This window comes from Orycteropus afer, unplaced genomic scaffold (assembly GCF_000298275.1).
Source record: "Orycteropus afer afer isolate SDZICR_OR568_19922 unplaced genomic scaffold, OryAfe1.0 scaffold00013, whole genome shotgun sequence".
NCBI classification, from domain to species: Eukaryota; Metazoa; Chordata; class Mammalia; order Tubulidentata; family Orycteropodidae; genus Orycteropus; species Orycteropus afer.
This window is the reverse complement of record NW_006921600.1, coordinates 11,497,890-11,518,633: the sequence shown is the minus strand read 5'-3', so window position 1 is coordinate 11,518,633 and position 20,744 is coordinate 11,497,890. Positions and strand designations below refer to the sequence as shown.

At 43.2% G+C, this 20,744-nt stretch overlaps 1 protein-coding gene across 1 annotated transcript in view; it reads left to right on the top strand.

Annotated features, from left to right (window-relative positions):
- The first annotated feature begins 5,390 nt into the window (after positions 1-5,390).
- Positions 5,391-20,744, top strand: part of LOC103207211 (neudesin) — a 26,086-nt gene continuing 10,732 nt past the window's right edge. Inside the window, exon 1 of the mRNA XM_007952777.2 lies at positions 5,391-5,567. Within this exon, the coding sequence (XP_007950968.1) occupies positions 5,391-5,567 (177 nt within the window). The remainder of the gene's footprint in view (positions 5,568-20,744) is intronic.

Below are 20,744 nucleotides of genomic sequence, written 5' to 3'. Positions count from 1 at the left end.
AACTATGGTACATACACACAATGGAATACTATGCAACGCTAAAGAATAATGTAGAATCTGCAAAACACCACATAACGTGGATGAACTTGGAGGACATTATTTTGAGTGAAGTAAGTCAATCACAAAAGGACAAATATTGTATTAATCCGTTATTGTAAAAGTCAAGGAAAGGTTTATCTATGGAAGGAAATTTTCTTTGTTGGTTACCAGAGGTGGGAGGGGAGGGGAAGGAACACAGATAGATAGAGATCAGTATTGATTTGGGTGAAGAGAAGGGCAATATACCTAATGTGAGTGATCAATATGGTGGTATTGAGGAAGAGAAAGACATAGAGAGGTACATGGGAGGTACAGACAACAAAACAAAGATGAACCCTTTGCACATACAGTATTGTGTTGTCAGTGAAGGCAAACGTGGATATACGTGTGGATAGATGGGTGAACAGGCTGAACTATTAGGCATGTCTATGAAGCAGGGAGTGTACCCAAGACCATGTATATATAGGGTTGGCAGACAATGATCCTATAAGTTTATATGTATGATCTGAATTCCCAGGTGTATAGTAGAGCTGACAAGAGGCAAGATGGTAGTCACTGCTTGGTCACAGCCAGCTACCCAGAGCAACTGAGTAGTTGAACCTGTGGGCTCGGAACCATAGTCGCAGGGGACATCAATCTCAACTGGCATAACATACTACACAAAACGTTGTTCCACCTCCTACTTTATTGAGTAGCGACTGGGATCTTAAAAGCTTGCAAGCTGCCATCTAGATGCAACAATGGGTCTCTCCACATCCAGAACAAAGAAGAATGAAGAAAACCAAAAATTCATGGAAACAATTAGTCCTAGCGACTGGTAAACCATCCAATTTGTAGCCTATACGAGTATGAGACCAGAAGAACTAGATGGTGCCTGGCTACAAATGTCAACCACTTGGAAGGGGTCTACATAGGAGATCCTGGATAGAGAGGGAGAACAATGTGGACAAAACTCAAAATTATTTGGAGGAAAAAAAAAGGGGGGGGGGAACCATGTTTCCTGGTCCGACAGAGCCTGGTGGAACCAAGGAGACTATGGCCCCTAGCCGCCCTTCAGGTCTGGAATTGAATCCACACCTGTGGCTTCCAGCCAAGCAAAAGTCAGGCATATAAGGTGAACATTTACCTGCGGTAGATACACTCCTTGGAGAGAACAATCATGGGAGAAAGAAAGGCTGCTCATGCACCAGGAGACAGCTCAGGGGCCAAGAGGGCATGGAGGGATGGACACAGGGAAGAGGTAATTATTGGGAGGAAGTGGGAGGGGAGCTGTTGCATTGTGGTAAATTGTGGTCAATGTCATGAGACAAAGTGTATGTGAACTGTTGTATGGAAAGTGAATTTCCTCTGTAAATCTTAACCCAAAGCACAATAATAATAATAATAATAATAAACACCCACTTGTGATATCTCTGTTATAGCAGCACTGGATAACTAAGACACAAATCATGTCACTCCTCTACTTCAACCCCTGCAAAGGTCTATGAGATCCTGTAGGATCTACCCCACCCCCAACATTTCCTCTTACTCCTATTTGCCTCACTCAGTTCCATCATGCTGAGCACATGGTGACCTAAGAAACTTTGCACTGACGTTCCCTGTGTCTGGAATGCTCTTCTCCTGGGTATCCCATGTAACTCACTTCCTTCTTCAGGTCTTTCCCCGAATCTCACCTTATCAGTAATGACTTCTCTGAGCACCCTATTTAAACAGCTAACCCCACTGGCAGCACATCCTCTACCCTGTTTTATTCTTCTCCCTAACACAGATGACCTTCTGACATTCATTTATTTTCAGTCCACCTTCTCTAGAATGTAAACTCCATGAAGGCAGGGCTCTTGTATGTTTTGTTCACTGCTATATCCCAAGGCCTTCAACAGTACCTGGCACTAGGTATGCAAATAGTTTGTAGAATAAATAAATGAACAAAATAATATCTTATAGTGATAAGATCTCTAAAGAAAATAAAACAGGAAATGTGATAGTGATAGGGCCATTGTGAGGGGGTTGTTGTGTTGTTAGGTGCCACTCCTACTCATAGAGACCCTATGTACAACAGAACAAAACACTCCCTGGTCCTATGCCAGTCTCACAATCCTTGCTATTACCCAAGCCCTTCGTTGCAGCCACTGCGTCAATCCATCTCATTGTAGGTCTTCCCCTTTTTCACCTACTCTCCACTTTACTGAGTATGATATCCTTCTCCAGGGAATGGTCCCTTCTGACAACATGACCAAAGTAGGTGAGACAAAGTCTGGCCATTCTCCCTTCCAAGGAGCATTCCTGCTGCACTTCCTCCAGGACAGATTTGTTCGTTCTTCTGGCAGCATCAACTCTTCTTCAGTGTTCTTATTCATTTTCCAGCTTTCATGTGCAGTTTGTTGTACTGCAGTGGCTTGTGTGTTGCTGTGAAGTTGGAGGCTATGCCACCTGCATTTCAAATGCCAGCAGAGTCATGGTGGACAGGTTTCAGCAGAGCTTCCACACTAAGACAGATTTGGAAGGCAGGGCTTTCCACTTCTGAAAGAATTGACCAGTGAAAACCTTATGAATAGCAGTGAAACACTGTCTGATATATTTCTTGTGAGGGGATGAGGGAGACTAATTTATCTTAGAGGGTCAATAGAGGCCTCATGATGAGAGTTATCTTGAGTTGAGATCTAAATGATAAGAAGGAGCCCACACATGATGACTTGTACCCCAGGCATAGGGAACTAGTACAGCAATTACAAAGGCCCAGGTTGAAACATAAGCAGAAGGCAGTGGAGCTGAGGGGAGAGAGTGATGGGAGGGCATATAGGAGACAGAGTAAGAGAAGTAGGTACAGGCCAGATTGCAGAGGCTGTTTTGTGTTGAGCCTGGGTCCAGCCAGTCCTTGCTTTCCTCTTCTCAGCTCTGGGTTGTAGGGACTGGCTCTGCAGGCTGGGTTTCTGCTGAGTTCGGTCAAGAGGAAGTACTTGCAGGGAGATGAGAGGAGGTCAGGGCAAGGGAGAGGGCAGGATTTTTCTTTCCCTTGTTCTCTGTGTCTAGTAGCTTCTCTCCATGACTCCACTCCAGGCCCTGGTGCAAGGGCTTTTTATCATTTGTTTGTTTTTAATTGTGATTTGGGTGAAAGTTTACAGAGCAAATTCATTTTCATACAGCAATTAATATACATTTTGTTTCATGACATTGATTGCAATCCCCATACTATAACAGCTCTCTTCCCACTTCTTCCCTGTGGTTACCTTTCCCCTGTGTTTTCTTTCCTATGCATTCCTGCCCCTTGAGCTATCTCCCTGTGCAAATACTGCCCTTTTGATCTCCCATAGTTGATTGTTCTAAGGAGTGTACCTACCTGGTACCTCATGTTGTTGTTGTTGTTGTTATGTGCCGTCGAGTCGGCCCCGACTCATAACGACCCCTCCTTGGGTTTCTGAGGCAGTATCACTACGGAAGTAGGATTGCCCAACCTTCCTTCCGAGGAGTGGTTGGTGGGTTTGAACAGCCGGCCTTCTGGTTAGCAGTCAAGTGCTTTAGCCACTATGCTACCAGAGCTCCTTGGTACCTCATAGGCCTGTCTATTGTTTGGCTGGACACCACAGGAATGAGTTCAATTCAAGGCCTGAAGGGTGACTAGGGGCCATAGACTCATGGGTTTCATCAATCTCTATCAGACCAGTAAGCCTGGTCTTTTTTATGATTTTGAGTTTTGCTCCATATTTTTCTCCCACTCTAACCAGGATCTCCTATTTTGATTCCTTTCTGAGTAGCTGACAGTGGTAGCCAGGCACCACCATCTAGTTCTTCTGGTCTCTGGGTCATGTAGGCTGAGATTCGAATAGTCCACTAGTCTGTTGGACTAATTGTTCCCATGTGTCTTTGGTTTTCTTCATTCTTCTTTACTCCAGATGAGGAGAGACAACATTGTTGCATCTTAGACGGCTGGTGCAAAGGCTTTTCATGGTCCTGCCTTTAGCCGGGAGTCCCTGTGTGGTCCAAAGGTTTAACATACTCTGCTACTAACAGAAAAGTTGGAGGCTCGAATCCACCAAGAGGTGCCTCAGAAGAAAGTCCTGGCGATCTACTGCCAAAAAATCAGCCACTGAAAACCCTATGGAGCACAGTCCTACTTGGACACATATGGGGTCACCATGAGTCAGAATCATGAAGCTAACCATGGCAACTGGTTAGCTACAGCCAGCCAAGACCCCTGGACTCTAGTAACACCATTTCCTCCCTTTACCTGGCAGGATGGTGGCTTCCTGTTGTTGCTAATTACTGGATTTCTTCAGGATTGCTTCTCAGCCTTTTTCATCTATGGAAGTAGATTGCCCCATCTTCCTTTGGAGGAGTGGATGGTGGGTTTGAACAGTCAAGTGCAAAACTGACTGGTTAGCAGTCAAGTGCCTTAGGCACTGCGCTACCAGAGCTCCTGATATAGCAGTGAATAAAAAACACACGAGTCCTGCCTTCATGGAGTTCACATTCTAGAGAGGGTAGACTGAAAATAAACGAATGTCAGAAGGCCATCTGTGCTAGGGAGAAAAATAAAGCAGGGTAGTGGATGTGCTGCCAGTGGAGTTTGCTGTTAAAAAGAGTGCTCAGAGAAGTCATTGCTGGTAAGGTGAGATTTGGGGAAAGACCTGAAGGAGGAAGTGAGTTACCATGGGATACCCAGGAGAAGAGCAATACTCAATAATAATCTCTATCCCTTTTCCTTGCTTTTTTTTTTTTTTTTTTAGTATTTATTTATCACATCTAACATATGTTTTACCTTACTTGCTGTTTTATCTTGCCCATGGGATGTAAGCTCCATATGAGTGGATCTTTGTCTTGCTCAGCATATGTTCCCAGTTGACTTGGCACAAAGAGGCCCTCAAAATATATTTGTTGGATAAAGTAATGAACGGAGACTTACACGAATGTTAGCTATTATTTAGGGACAAGTCTGGAAGCTGTTTCCCACAATTTGCAAATATCCCCTTTAGGACCTAAAATTTAAACACGATGGGGGGTGGGAATATCAGCCAAAAATGAACTTGAATCAGTAAAGTTGGGGACTCATGAATAAACCATCCTAAAGTGCTAGAAGTCTGGGGTGCATCATGAATGTAACTACTCAATGAAATGCTGTAATATAGTTTATCGCCCAACTTTCAGCCAGTAGCTTAGCAGGGTGACTAGCTGGGCGCTCCTCACAGGCCCAACCTGCCTCGCAGGGCATTGGAGAGTAGAAGGCACGCGGAAGCCTCATTGGCGGCCCGCGGCCTCCAGGCGCGCGCGGGGCGGGTTTCCGAAACTGCTGGACCGGAGGGCACGGGCTCCGCCCGCCGCCGAGGCTGCCCCTCGCCCTGCTCGGCGAGCTCACCATGGCGGCCCCCGTGCCGGGGTGGCGGCTACGGCCGCTGGCAGTGTTGGTCCTGGTTTTGGCGCTGGCCTCCGGGCTCCCCGCGGCGGGAGCTGGGCAGACACCGCGCCCCGCCGAGCGAGGGCCGCCGGTGCGCCTCTTCACGGAGGAGGAGCTGGCCCGCTATTCCGGGGAGGAGGTAGGCGGGGCCCCGCAGCTGGCTGCGTTCGGGGGTGACACACGTAGTAACCCAGGGCAGTGCAAAACCTTGAGTTGAGGAAGGCTGGGACCTGGGAAGCTGCCGCGGCGGGGCCTTCCAGGGAGGCGCGGCCCGCGGGGGCGCCCTCTCCCGGGCTCGGAGCGGCTGCTGCTGCGAGACCCTGGTCTAGGCCTGCTGGGCCTCCTCTTTCCAGTCCTCAGTGGTTTAGGCATAAGGGCGAGTCCTTACAATCCCGCCACCACCAAGAAAGCCCCACTCTCCCTCCCCCGCACTTTCCCTTTCTTTTTCCAGGGGCTGCCCCACTGAGATAGATTCCTTTTGGTTGGTGGTCTATATATGAACCTCAGAACATTTTTTGTATTTAATACTAGCACCAACTGGTGCATCACTTTAGCCTAGTTAGTGGAGGTAGTGGGGGTGGAAGGAGGAAAGAAGCAAAGCTGAATCTAGTGTTCGTAATAAAATGCCTACTCTCAGGCATAGGTGGGAATTGGGATAGGTCCAGGGATCATGCAGGAGTTCCCTGCTCGTAGCTTTGCTGCACTTATGTGTCCCTCCGCTGCTGATTCCTCTAACACAGTTTTAGTGCCCTTGGGGTGAACCAGCTGAGTTACCTTCGGGTTGGGGTAGAGGGGAGGTCAGAGGTTAGAGACAAAGACAGCTCCACCTCCCCCATTTGACAGTAGTCTGAAGTTGCCCAGAAAACCCTTCACAACCACCTCTTCCTAGGGTTCTTAGGACCTAGTCCTGAGGCATGCCACCGCTTAGTAGTAGATCCGAGAAGGGATCCTGTATTTTCTTTGTTAAAACTGTCAACAAGTAAGAAATCCATGTACTCTGTTAAAATGAAAGCAAAGACATTTATTGAAGGCTCAAAACAGTTCACAAAGTGAAATCAAAGGCTCCAAAATGGAGGTGTAACAGGCATTTTTATGAGGTAATATCAAGAACTAAAGATAAAACATTTTGATTAGAGGTTGCAAAATCAAGGAAGCTGAAGGCTGGAGAGCCCTAAAGGAGTGGTGCTTTACAGTGATTGGTTGTGAACAGGAATGTGGGCTTTTTGGATTAGTTGGACTATTTAGATTGGTAAGTTTAAATATGTCAGTAAGGGTGGGTTTGGCAGGGTGGTCTTATGGTAATTATCTTGAAACATTTCCTGAGGACTGCTGAGGGGATTTCTGATAGGGATCTTGGGGTCAAGACCCTCTCTTAGGAGGATTTTTTCCATATCTTTAGTTTAACCATAGAGAAAAACCATTTCCTTTGTTATGTCTAAGGATTTGTCAGTTGCAGGGGAAATCTTTTGTTATGTTCTTCAGTCTGTCTAATGGCGTGATGGGTTGTAAGGGAAATAAGCAAAAGCCAAGATGGAGTTGGGTTGATCTTTCTTACGCTTGAGTCAGGCATCTCAAATTTTGGAAATCTCACACAACACTCTAGCTTGGACTCCATTACCATTGAGAGAACAGGCATGAGGTGGATCTGAATTGCAAAGTTGTGATTCTAGTTTAGGCATCACTTGTAGGGAGAGATTGGTTAGAACCATGAGAGGAAGAGAACATGGAAGGAGGGAGACATGATAGGGTTGTGACTGGATGTTAAGGGACATCTTTTAGGGGGACAGGAGGAGCCAGATGGTGCAGAAGAGTTAACATAGCAGGCTTGAATCTGCTCACCTTAGAAAGGACTGCTTGTAGGGTGGGCCCTTGGTGCACATCTATATTTCTAGAGTATTCCTGCTTTTCCTTAACTGATAAGGGTGGCTCACTATTCCTAGGCTGTTTGTTCAGTCTGGTTTATGTTGAATGCCTTATGTGTTAGGCAGAAAGTGTGACTAGATCTCAACTAAAAACTGGGCTCTGAATCTCTAATGAATTTCCCTGGACAGAAACATTGCACCGTTTTTTTGTTACTGGGGGGGGAAGAGTGCCCTTTTTGTGACCCTTCATGGGCGGGAGAGAGCATGAAGCAGCCTCACATGGAATCTTTCAGACTCTGCTTGTGTGTTTTTCCCTTATGATCTGATTGTGTATCCTTACTAAACTCAAGCCTCACTGCTGTCAAGTCGATCCCAACTCATAGAGACACCTCCTTGGGTTTCCGAGCCAGTGTCTCTACTGAAGTAGATTGCCCAGTCTTCCTTCGGAGGAGTGGTTTACTAGTCTCTGTAATAAATTTTAGCCTTTAGTACAACTATATTCTGAGATCCATGAGTCTTTCTAGTGAATTTTCAAATGTGGGGGTGGTTTCCCTCCCTCCTAGCTGTCAAAATTGAAGGTATAGCAGCCATGCCAGGTTTTTTGTTTTGTTTTTGATATTAATATTATTGATAAGTTAGTTTGCATAACACTTTGTGAAGCTAGACCAAAGTGGGTCCCTGCTGGTGTGCTGTAATGGCCAGGAGATAGGACAAACCAGGTTTTGATGAAAGAGAAAGTGATTTTATTACCATGCAGAGGTTAAGGAGATAGGGGCCATGCTCAAATCTGACTCTCAGCTCGAGGGTTAGGGTATAGCTTTTGTAGGGTTCAAGAAAGGGGAAGTTACACATATTCAACTTATTTCTGGAAAAATCTAATAATTATCAGGGGCAGGCTCAGGCTGGAGGCTGGAAGTGGCCAATGGACCCCTTGATTCTTAATTTTATCCCTCTTGGATTAGACCCCTAATATTACATTTCCTTCCAGCACAGAGTAGTTCATGGTTCCTCCTAGATCATCTGAAGAGAGCAGTTGGTCCCGCTGCACTGGCATAAGTCATCAGGACTTTGCCAACTTGGGTCAGGTCCTGTTTGTCCTGGTCACTCTGCCTGTGTTCCTTTCCTGGCTCATCATGCGCTACTTCTGTAAAAACAAACAAATAAAGTGATTAAGCTAAAAGGATGGAATATAGGTAAAGTGACCCTCATGATAATATGTAACGGGCCTTTGGAGTGTAGGTGAGGCTTCCCTCATGATAGTAACAGGCTCTCATCAGCTTCATTTGTATTTTGAGAGAGTAGTGTTCTTAAGGGTAACCAAGAATTATGGAATCCAAGAAAGTGAGTGTGGCCTGCTTTTTTAAGAAGTTTGGTTATCATATATAGGGTTGGCAGACAATGTTTCTACAAGTGTATTTGTAAAAGGACAAAGTTGTAGTCACTTCTTGGCCACAGCCAGCTACCCAGAGGGAGCAAATAGTTGGACCTGTGGGCTCAGGACCATGGTTGCAGGGAACATCAAGCTCAATTGGCATAACATACTACACAAAACATTGTTCCACATCCTATTTTGGTGAGTAGTGACTGGGATCTTAATAGCTTGCAAGTGGCCATCTAGATGCAATGATGGGTCTCTCTTCGTTCAGAGCAAAGAAGAATGCAGAAAACCAAAGACACACAGATATAATTAGTCCAAGTGACTGGTACACCATGCGATCCTCAGCCTCTATGACTATGAGACCAGAAGAACTAGATGGTGCCTGGCCACCACTGTCAACCACTCGGAGGGGGATCTGTGTAGGAGATCCTGGATAGAGTGGGAGAACAATGTGGAACAAAATTCAAAATCATAAAAAAAAAGAAAAAAGGGGGGGTGACCAGGTTTGCTAGTCTGATAGAGCCTGGTGGAACCCCTGAGGCTGTGGCCCCTAGTGGCTTGCAGCCAAGCAGAAGACAGGCATATCAGCTGAACATTTACATTAGGTAGATACACTCCTTGGAGAGATCAATCATGGGGAGACAGCTGGGGGCGAGCAGGAGAGCATTAGAGGGGAGGACACATGGAAGAGGTAACTATGGGGAGAAAGTGGAAGGGCAGCTGTTGCGTTGTGGGAAATTGCAGTCACTGTCATGAGACAAAGTGTATGTGAGCTGTTGTATGGAAAGTGAATTTGCTCTGTAAACTTTCACCCAAATCACAAGAAAAATTTAGAAAAAAAAAAAAAAAAGAAGTTTGGTCATTAAGGGAAGGAGAGACAGAAGCTTGAGATGGAAACAGGTTAAGCTAACTGTTGATTAGTGGGTGGAGCCCTGAGCATGTCTGTGTTATTGTTAGTTGTTCTTCGCTGCCATGGAGTCAGCCGCTGACTCACAGCAACCCCATGTGCCATAGAGTAGACCTGTGCTCCGTACGGTTTTCTTGGCTGTATCTTTACAGAAGGTGCTCTGGTGGCACAAGAGTTAAGAGCTTGGTTGCTAACCAAAAGGTTAGTGGTTTGAACCCATCCAGTAGCTCTGGAGAAAAGACCTGGTGATCTGCTCCCATAAAATTTATAGCCTACCCAGAAAACCCTAAAGGGCAGTACTCTGTCACATGGGGTCACTATGAGTTGGAATTGACTCAACTATACAACAATCTTTATCAAATTTTTTAAATCTGTAAGATGCTTATAGACAGTGAGGATTCTACCAGAGGAACAGAACCAATAAGATAGATAGATTTTGATAACAAAGAATGTTGTTGTTGTTGTTATGTGCCGTCGAGTCAAACCCGACTCATAGCGACCCCTCCTTGGGTTTCCGAGGCAGTATCATTACGGAAGTAGATTGCCCCATCTTCCTTCCGAGGAGTGGCTGGTGGGTTTGAACCGCCAGCCTTCTGGTTAGCAGTCAAGTGCCTTAGGCACTATGCTACCAGAGCTCCTAGAGATAGGGATTGTACACCTTTATTGGTAGCTTTAGCCTTGTTTTATTACCTGTTATCATAGCAGGATTTTACTGTTTGTTTGCAAATTATAGATCAAAGAGTGGTGTTCAAGTTTCCAATGAGGAAAAATCAGGCTTTAGAATCGGATAAGGATGAGTCCAAATCCTGGCTTTTTATTCACTAGCAGAGAAATCTTTGGCAAAATTTACTTGCTTAACTTTTTATTGTGATTTGGGTAAAAGTTTACAGAGAAAATTGATTTTCCATTCAACAGTTTCTGCACATTTTGATTTGTCACACTGACTGCAGTCTTTTCCTGCTTCCTCCTCGTTTACCATTTGTTTTTGTCCTTCTTTCCTATCCCTTCCTGCTTTCTGAGTTTAATCCTTGAGCAAGTGCTTCCCTCTTGATCTGGTATGATTGGTTGTTCTAAGGAGTACGTACCTTTCTGGTGTTACTGTTCACCTTTTAGGCTTATTAATCCTTACTAATCGTTTGGCTGAAAGTTGAGCCACAGGGGTGAGTTTGGCTCCAAGCTTGAAGGGTATCTAAGGACCATAGTCTCAGGGGTTCCAGCAGTCTCTATCAGACTTAGTAAGCCTGGTCTTTTTTATTGTTTTGAATTTTGTTCCACATTTTTCTCCAACTTTATCCAATACCTTCTATTGTGATCCCTTTCAGAGCAGCTAGATATGGTAGCTGGGCACCATCTAGTTCTTCTGGTCTCAGGGTTGTGGAAGCTGAGGTTTGCATGGACCATTAGTCCTTGGGACTAATTGTTTTCATGTATCTTTGATTTTCTTTACTCTTCTTTGCTCCAGACAGAGGAGAGATCAATAGTTTGCACCTTAGATGGTTACTCATAAGCTTTTAAGACCCCAGTTGCTACTCACCAGAAGTGGATAGAACATTATCTTTATGGTGACAACATTATTTAAATGCCAAGTCTCAGTTTCTTCATCTATAAAATGAATAAATGAAAACTTCCTCACAACATCATTATAAAAACTAAGTAAGTAGCATATATGGATCCTTGGGTGGTGTAAAGGGTTCACACACTCTGCTGCTAATCCAAAGACTGAAGGTTCAAGCCTGCCCAGAGGTGCTTCAGAAGAAAGGCCAGGTGATACCCTTCCAAAATATCAACCATTGCAAACCCTATGGAGCATAGTTCTACTCAGTCACACATGGGGTTTCCATGAGTCAGAATTGACTTGCCAGGCAACTGGCTGCTATACATAAACATAAATAAACATTTTTAATATATGTGTTATGAATTGAATTATGTCCCTCCTCACCCCCAAAATATATGTGAACTTGGCTGGACTATGACTCTCATTTGCAGTTACGTAATGATGTAATCCTCCTCCGTGATCTATTGTGATCAGCCAATCAGTTAGGAGAGGATTAGGCTAGTATGCAACACCTTTACTCAGGTAACAGCCCTTATCCGATATAAGGGGAGTTTCCCTGGGGTGTGGCCTGCATTACCTTTTATCTTACAAGAAATAAAAGGAGAGTGAAGTGTGGAGAGAAGAAGGCCCTCTTACCACCAAGAAAGAAGAGCTGGGAGCAGAGAGAGTCCTTTGGGCCTAGAGTCTCTGTGCTGAGAAGCTCTTAGACCCAGGGGAAAACTGATGACAAGGATCTTCGCCCAGAGCTGACAGAGAGAGAAAGTCTTCCCATGGAGCTCTTGTTGTTGTTGTTTGCTGTCGAGTCGGCCCCGATTCATAGCGACCCCTCCTTGGGTTTCCGAGGCGTATCACTACGGAAGTAGGATTGCCCAACCTTCCTTCCGAGGAGTGGCTGGTGGGTTTGAACCGCCAGCCTTCTGGTGAAGAGTCAAGTGCCTTAGGCACTATGCTACCAGAGCTCCTTCCCATGGAGCTAGCACCCTGAATTTGGACTTCCAGCCTCCTAAACTGTGAGAGAATGAATTTCTGTTTGTTAAAGCCGTCCACTTGTGGTATTTCTGTTATAGCAGCACTAGGTAACTAAGACAGTATGCAAAGTACCTAACCAGTTAAAAACAAACAGAAAAACCCAAGCCCATTGCCATCAAGTTGATTCGAACTCATAGCGACCCTGTAGGATAGAGTAGAACTGCCCTGTAGGGTTCTCAGACTGTGATCCTTACAGAAGTAGACTGTTACATCTTTCTTCTGCAGAGTAGCTGGTGGGTTCCAACCACCTACCTTTCTGTTGCTATGTGCCGTCGAGTCGGACCAGACTCATAGCAACCCCTCCTTGGGTTTTTGAGGCAGTATCACTATGGAAGTAGATTGCCCAACCTTCCTTCCGAGGAGTAGCTTAATCACTGTGCCACCAGGACTCCTTACTGATACCAATAGCTATCAGTAATCATGAATTTCCTTGATCTCCCTTTAATTATAGTTAACATAGAGTAGTTGTGCCTGACTTAGGTCTCTGGTAACCAGCATGTACCACTGAGGACCCAGCCCAGGCCACATGATCAAATGGTAACATTCCTTATCCTCACATTAAGCTTTTAGAATTGAAAACCAATATAAAGCACAAGCCACTCTGGAACTTGGCCATTGTTCTCCATTCAAATACGTACATGTGTGTTAGGACTTGGGGTGACAGGAGTGTCCCTTCTTTACTGCTGATGTCTAGCCTGCATGTTAGACTTGGTGCCTTCAGAATGAATGTTCCCCAGTGGGAGAGAAGAAATGGCAGATGAGTAACTTTTACCTCAGCCTTTGTGGTAGAGGAAAAGGTTGGGGGAAGGACTGGCTTATTGAGAAAAGGAGATGTTGGGAAGGGATTTGCTTTGGGGTGAATTAGCAGATTAGTCTCTGCCCTGGGGGAATGTCATTCTCTGCTCTCCAAGTGTAAGACAGATTTTTACCACCCTCAGAATATGTTTTCTGCCTTTTTTGCATTGCAAGAAACCAAATGCTAGGAGGGTCACCCCCTTGCCTCAGCATGATTTCTGGGCCTGGAACAACAACAACATGGAAAAGAAGCCTATTGCCATTGAGTTTATTCTGACTTGTGAACCCCTCTTGTTACGGAGTAGGTTTTCTTGGCTGTGACCTTTTTTGGGAGCAGATCGTCAGGCCTTTCTTCCATGGTGCTGTTGGTGTTTTGAAGTACCAACCTTTAGGTTAGTAGGTGAGTGCAAACTGTGCCGCCTAACGGAACCAGGTATATTTATTTAACAATTAGAACTTATTGTGTGTCAAGCATTTTCCTAACCACTTTAAACCATTAACTAATTTAATCTTGACAACCCCATGAGGTAGGTGCTGTTATTATCATCCCCATTTTTCAGATGGGGAGCAAGGCACAAGGAAGTTAAGTCATTTGTGCAGTGAGAGGCTAGGCTAGGATGCAACACCTTTACTCAGGTAATAGCCCTCATCTGAGCTAGTAAGTAATAGAGGTGGAACAGGCAATACTGTCTCTGATCTGTACAAAAAAAGCCAACAACCAAGAACTTACTCTCCATCCCTCCAGACAGTGATTTGTTCCAAGGGGATTTTGGTTCAGTCTAAGAAGAAGATAGAATGTGGGCGTGACAAGAAATGTAATTTAACTTCTGGAGTTTGATTTGGGTAACTTGGACTTTGAGCTTGTCCAAGGGCCCTCTGGGCTTCAGGGTTATTCTTAGTAAATGGAATTTCTCCGCTCATTCCAGGCTTCTTCCATATGGGCCCTCTCCCACTCACGAGCTCTTCTTGGAATCTGTGCTAATGGGAACAGGATTGGACTTGCTTTTGTCCCTCATAAAACTTAACATTGGGGTCGCTGGGTAGTACAAATGTACTTGGATGCTAAACAAAAGGTTGGAGGTTTGAGTCCATCCAGAGGTGCTTTGGAAGAACGGCCTGTTGATCTGCTTCTGAAAAACCAGCCATTGAAAACCCTGTGGAGCACAGTTCTCCTCTGACACACATGTGCTCACCGTGAGTCAGAATTGACTTGACAGCAACTGGTTTAAAACTTAATGTTAAGAGAGTGGCCCAAGATGGTGAGTTAGTCACACATACCTTGCTATCCTCCTGCACCAAAGACCTGAGAAACCAAGTGAAATAGTTACAGATGACAATCTAGGCACCCAGAACAGCAAACAGAAGGGTGAGGAATTGGATCAGACACTGAAGAGAAGGAGAAATTTAATGAAAACAGTAAATCAGGGGATTTATGGACTGTAGGTGCCCTACTAGCTGGCCCAGCATGGTGTAGCCCTATTGAGACAAAGCCAGCAGTATTCCTGGGTGAGGAGCATGGGAAGGCAACTTCAAAGAACCCTCAATAGTAGACAGAGATACTGTGCAGACAAACTCAGAGTGTAGCAAGGTGAGCAGAGCATAAATTGTTAGATCTAAGGAGGGAAAGTTCCGGAAGGCAGGCAAGAACCTTAGGGATCCACGTGACCATAGAGAGGGTGGGAGCCAGAAAACAGGGACAGAAATACTTACCAGTGGTAGTCCCTGATCATTAGGGCAGGTGGTACTGGTAGAGTAGAGGATCCTTGGAGTGGCAGATAGAGATCTACCACATACCTAAACTCTGGACAGCCCCCTTTCTCCAACCAAACTATATTTGGTTAGGGCTGGATCCTGATTGCTGGCTGTACTTTGCAGAAACACTTTCACCTACCCCCTCACACTCCTGGTAAACCCCCTCACTTGGTGATCCATGACACACATGCTGGATCTGTGACCAGAGGCTTGTACCTTCCCCAGCCCATCCCCATGCAGCTATGCCCACCAGTGATGAGTGGCACAAGTTCCTGTGCCACCTACATGGTGACCAGTGACCCATGTGCACCCTCGCCCCGATCATCACACACAGCATGCAATGCAGCAACCAGTGAGGTTGATTCCTATACCCTCTGCCCAGTTGGACAGACACATCACTTCAACAGTAATGCCAATCACATGTTGATAGGTTCCAGCCACACCTCTGCCAAATGGTGAGCAGATCCTAGTGCCCTCATCTAATGTCCATTTGGCTTCAAGAGCACACACACCACACCCAAACATTTTCTACAGGCCATTTGCACTTGCACTGAAACTCCCTGATGCCTCACCCCTACGGCGATGCCAATTCATGCATGCACAGTGGGCCTACCCCATTCATTTGTATAGTGTTCCCTCACAGCAGATACAGAGACATCATACCCTGACCTTCAGGGAATGCAGTAACTGCTAGCACTAAACTTAATGCTTCAGAAATAGCACACATGCAAAAAGGACATGGAGACAATGTCCTCTGACGTCCTCCTCTAACTTTGTGAGGGGGAGAGAGAATCACCACTGGCACTGTCAGCCCAAGGCTGATTACTATGAGGCAAAATCTGCTAGGCTGCTACCCTCCAAAAAAAATTTTTTTTAAAAGCCAATTCTGATACCAGTCGTCTCCCCCATGGCATTCAGTACTTCTGTGCTAGGTTTGATAATTCATTGCAATGGAACTCACAGACAATAGTCATGATTACAGGGTTTATTAGAGAAGCAACAGGTTACAGTTCAGATTCAGGAATGCTCAGGATACAATTTTTTGATCAAGACAGCCTCACCTTTGCCATGCCCACAGGCACGCCTCTCTTTGGCCCTTGGTCTCTTGGCCTGGCTTTTGCTGTGCTTGGACAAATGTCACAAAGCTTTTCTAGCTCTGCTGACAGGTGTGCCCCACTCCAACAGTAAGCTTTCTTTCCAAAGGCTCTCAGCTTTCTCACTCCATGGACCAGCATTCCCACCATTCTGTCTTGTGCCAGTCTCTCAGCTCTGTTGCTGCTGCTGCCACTGTTTCTCTGCTCTCGCTCTGTGTAAGGATTTCAGATCCAAGGATGAGTTCCACTCCTGTTCTTCTGTTTTGATGGCAGTGAGATCCCCCTTTCTGCCTCTGGAAGGGCTCATTTTAAGCCTAGTGGAATGACAAAGCTGACCAATCCCCACATTAGGAACGTACACCTTATTTGCATGGTCCCACCCCACAAGGGTGCCATGTACCTTATTTATGTTACTAATGAGCTATTCAATCCCATTGATGGGCCACAAGTACCTCAATTTACATAGTTCCACCCAATCATCTGGTGGGAGTCAGAAAGACCATGGCTGGAAGAGCCATACTAAGTAATTCACTGGACTGCAAGACAATAACAAATCATATGAAGAAACAGGATATGATGACTCAAACAAGTGAGCACAATTGGGGGGCCAAAAGCCTTCTTAAGCAAGAAATGGTAATCGAACTTGAGGAATTCAAAAGTCTTGCATATAGGATCCTCAAAGAGATCAAGGAAAATAGACAAAAAACCCTAGAAGAGTTCAGGAAAACAAATTAAGAATAAAATGACATAATAAACAGACAATTAGAAACCATGCAGAAATAACAACTAGAAATCCAGGAGATTAACAAAATATCAGAAATAGATGTTAGAAGAGGACATAGAAGTAGAATGGAATCAATGGAAGAAAGGATCAGCAAAATAAAAGGACAAATCCCTTGATACTGATTTGTTTGAGATACAATCAGAAAAAAGAATGAAGAATGATGAGGAAGCTCTAAGAGTTACATGAGGCACTACCAAGAGGAATAGTTTATGCATAACTGGAATTCCAGAACAAAAAGAGAGGGGGAAAAATAAAAACCACAGAGAACATTGTGGGAAATTCATGGGCAGAAAACTTCCCAAATACCATGAAAGATGAGGTTTCCATCGAAGAAGCTCAATGAACCCCATACTCAAAAGATCTGACTTGAAGTCTATCAGTTTTGACTTAAAGCGGAATAAAGAAACTGCTAACATCAGACACAAAAGAGCATAACAGAATGACAGCAGTAAATTCATACCTATTGATAATCACACTGAACGCAAATTCACTAGTCAAGAGACAGAGAATGGCAGAATAGGTAAAAAACATGACCCATCGATATGTTGCCTACAAGAGACACACCTTAGACACAAAAACGTAAATACATTAAAAATCAAAAGATGGAAAAAATTATATTAAGCAAACAGTAACCCAAAGATATTAGGAGTGGCAATAATAATTTCTCATTAAATAGACTTTAAGTCAGGATAGACCTCAAAAGAAAATTACAAAGACATATCATAATCAAAATTTCAAAATCAAAGACAAAGAATTCTGAGAGCAGCTTGTGAAAAATAAAATATCATCTGCAAAGGGGCACCAATAAAACCAAGCTCTGATTTCTTGGCAGAAGCCATACAGGCAAGAAGGCAATGAGATGACATATATAAAACTCTAAAAGAAAAGAATCCTATGCCAAGAATTTGCCAACCAAGAATCCTATACCTGGCAAAACTGTCTTTCAAATATAGTGGCAAAACTAGAACATCCCCAGATAAACAGAAATTAAGGACATTTGTAAAAAACAGACCAAACTTAAATATTAAATAGAGCCCTTTCGATGGAAAACCAACAACATCAGATAACAGCCTGAATTGAAGACACATGACAGCATCACCCAGATACCAATCAAGGTAAAGAATTCTCAAAAGCAAAATAAAGTTGCAAAACCAAGAACAGGGAACCAGTGATGTCAATCTGTAAATGACAACAACTTCAAAACAAAAAAGAATAAATAGTATAATTATAGAACTTCATATGAAGAGCAAGTTAAGGTGATACCAAGATAGACTGTTTTAAACTTAGGAAGATAAAGGTAAATTTTAGAGTAGCTACAAAGAAAATTAGTAAAACCACTCACTAAATAAAGAAGAAAATAAAAAAGGTCAGCAAATACAAAATCAACAGCAATGAAGGAAATGAAAAGAAAATCCATAAACGAACTCAGCACAGAAAATTAAGTGGAACAAAGAAACTGCTAACATCAGACACAACAGCATAACAGAATGACAGTGGTAAATTCATATCTGTTGATAATCACACTGAATGCAAATGGTTTAAATGTACTAGTCAAGAGACAGAGAATGGCAGAATAGATTAAAAAAAAAAAAAAAAAATATGTTGCCTACAAGAGACACACCTTAGACACAAAAACATAAATACATTAAAAATCAAAAGATGGAAAAAAATATATTAAGCAAACAGTAACCAAAAGATATTAGGAGTGGCAATAATAATCTCTCATTAAATAGACTAAGTCAAAATCTGTTATAAAAGACAAAAAAGGACATTATATATTGTATAAAGGTATTATGTATATTAAAGGGGCTGTCCACCAAAAGGACATAGCAGTAATAAATATCTACACACCCATTGACAGAGTTCCAAAATACATAAACTCTACCAGAATTAAAAAGAGAAATACACAATTCTACAATAATAGAGGATTTTAACCTCATTTTTGATGATGAATATAACAGATAGAAACACAACAAAGATTCAGAAGATCTAAATAACACAATCAACCAACTTGGCCTCATAGACATGTACAGAACATGTCACTCAACAGTAGCACAGTACACATTCTTCTCCAACACACATGAATCATTCTCCAGAATTAACCATGTTTTAGACAACAAAGCAAACTTAAATAAATTTTAAAACAAATAATACAAAGCATCTTCTCTGATTATAACGTTATGAAAGTAGAAATAACGGAAAGAACAAAGAAAAAAAATGTGGAAACTGAATAACACCTCACTTGAAACCACTGGATAACAGAAGAAATTAAAAATACAAAGGATTCCTAGAATCAAATGAGAATGGAAACACAGGATACTTGAACCTTTGGGACACAGCAAAAGCAGTGCTCAGAGGAGAACTTGTAGCAATAAATACACACATCAAAAAATAAGAAATGACCAAAATCAGTAGCTTAACACTACAACTTGAACAATAGAAAAGGAGCAGCAAAAGAAGTCCACCGTGACCAGAGAAAGGCAATTATAAAGACTAGAACAGAAATAAATGAACTAGAAAACAGAAAAACAATAGAAAAACTCTACAAGACTTAATTTGGTTCGAGAGGATCAATAAAATTGACAAAGCACTGGCCAAATTGACAAAGATAGAAAAATGAGAATATGAAAATAATCAAAATAAGAAATGAGATAGATGACATTACAATAGAACCAACTGAGATAAAAGAATCATAACAGAGTATTATGAAAAATTGTACTTCAACAAATTTGAAAGCGTAGAAGAAATGGACAAATTTCTAGAAACATACTACCTACCTAAACTAACACAAATAAAGGTAGAAAATTTGAACAGATCCAGACCCATAATAAAAGAAGATGAAATTAAAAAAGCCCTAGCCCAAACAGTTTCATTGGAGCATTCTACCAAACATTCAGAGAAGAGTGAAACACTGCCCAGTTCTGCACCAGCCTAAAATCTTTGCTGTACTTCAGCCCATCATTGCAGCCATTGTGTCAATTCATCTAATTGAAGGTCTTACCCTCTACTTTAACAAGCATGCTATCCCTCTCCAGGGAGTGATCCCTTCGCACATGACCAAAGTAGGTGATACAAAGTGTGGCCCTTCTCACTTGCAAGGAGCATTCTGGGTGTACTACTTCCAGGACAGATTTTTTATTTGTGCTTCTGGCAGTCCATAGTGTTTTCAGTATTATTCGCCAACACCACAACTCAAAAGCTTCAACTCTTCTTCCATCTTCCTTATTCACTATCCAGCTTTGACATGCATATGAGGTGATTGAAAATACCATGGCTTGGGTTAGGTGCACCTTAGTTTTCAGAGTGACACCTTTGCTTCTTAACATTTTAAAGAGGTCTTCTGCAGCAGTTTTGCCCAGTGCAATATGATGTCTGATTTCTTGACTGCTTCTTCCATGGGTGTTGACTGTGGATCCAAGTAAACGTGTATCTGTAGGCATAAGTATATATATGGTTGTATGTGCTGCATATATATCCCAAAAGATTATTCTGGATAGACATAAAGAATATACAGATAGTAAAGACTTTTGGTAGAGCAGTAGAATGGTGGCTTTCAAATATTTTGGCAGTGACTCATTGTAAGAAATACATTTCTCATCCCAACTCATTGTGCTCTCTGGTGGGGCAGGACCAGGGAGTGGACCAAGCCTTGGGTTCTGAGACTTTGGACTCCAGAACCTACTTTCCTTCTAATTTGCTCCACAGGGTGACTCTGGGCAAGTACCTTAATCTCACAGGCCCAGATATCCTCATCCTACAAAAGAAGGTTTTAAAATTTTTTTCTACTTTTAACCTAAAATCTCCTCAGAGTCCCATTCTGTCACTTGGACAATTATACTTTTCTTATCGTTTCTTTAGGAAAAGTCTCTACTCTCCTCCTACTTCATTATCTGGTTCCTTTTTGATCTTATAACTTTAAAAACCTAGAAGAGGTTAAAATAAACTAACATTCATTTCCCTAAACTGCTAAGTGCTTTCTGTTTCTTGCCTTGGTTAATCCTCACAACAAACCACTGAATGAGTACTTTAATTATCCTTCTATTAGAGAGGAAGAGGGTAGTGGTGGGTGCAAAAACGGCAAGGAGGCCACATGTTCCGACCTCCTCAAACCTTACAAGAGGAAGACAGGATTACCAGCAGTAACCCAAGGCCTATTCCTA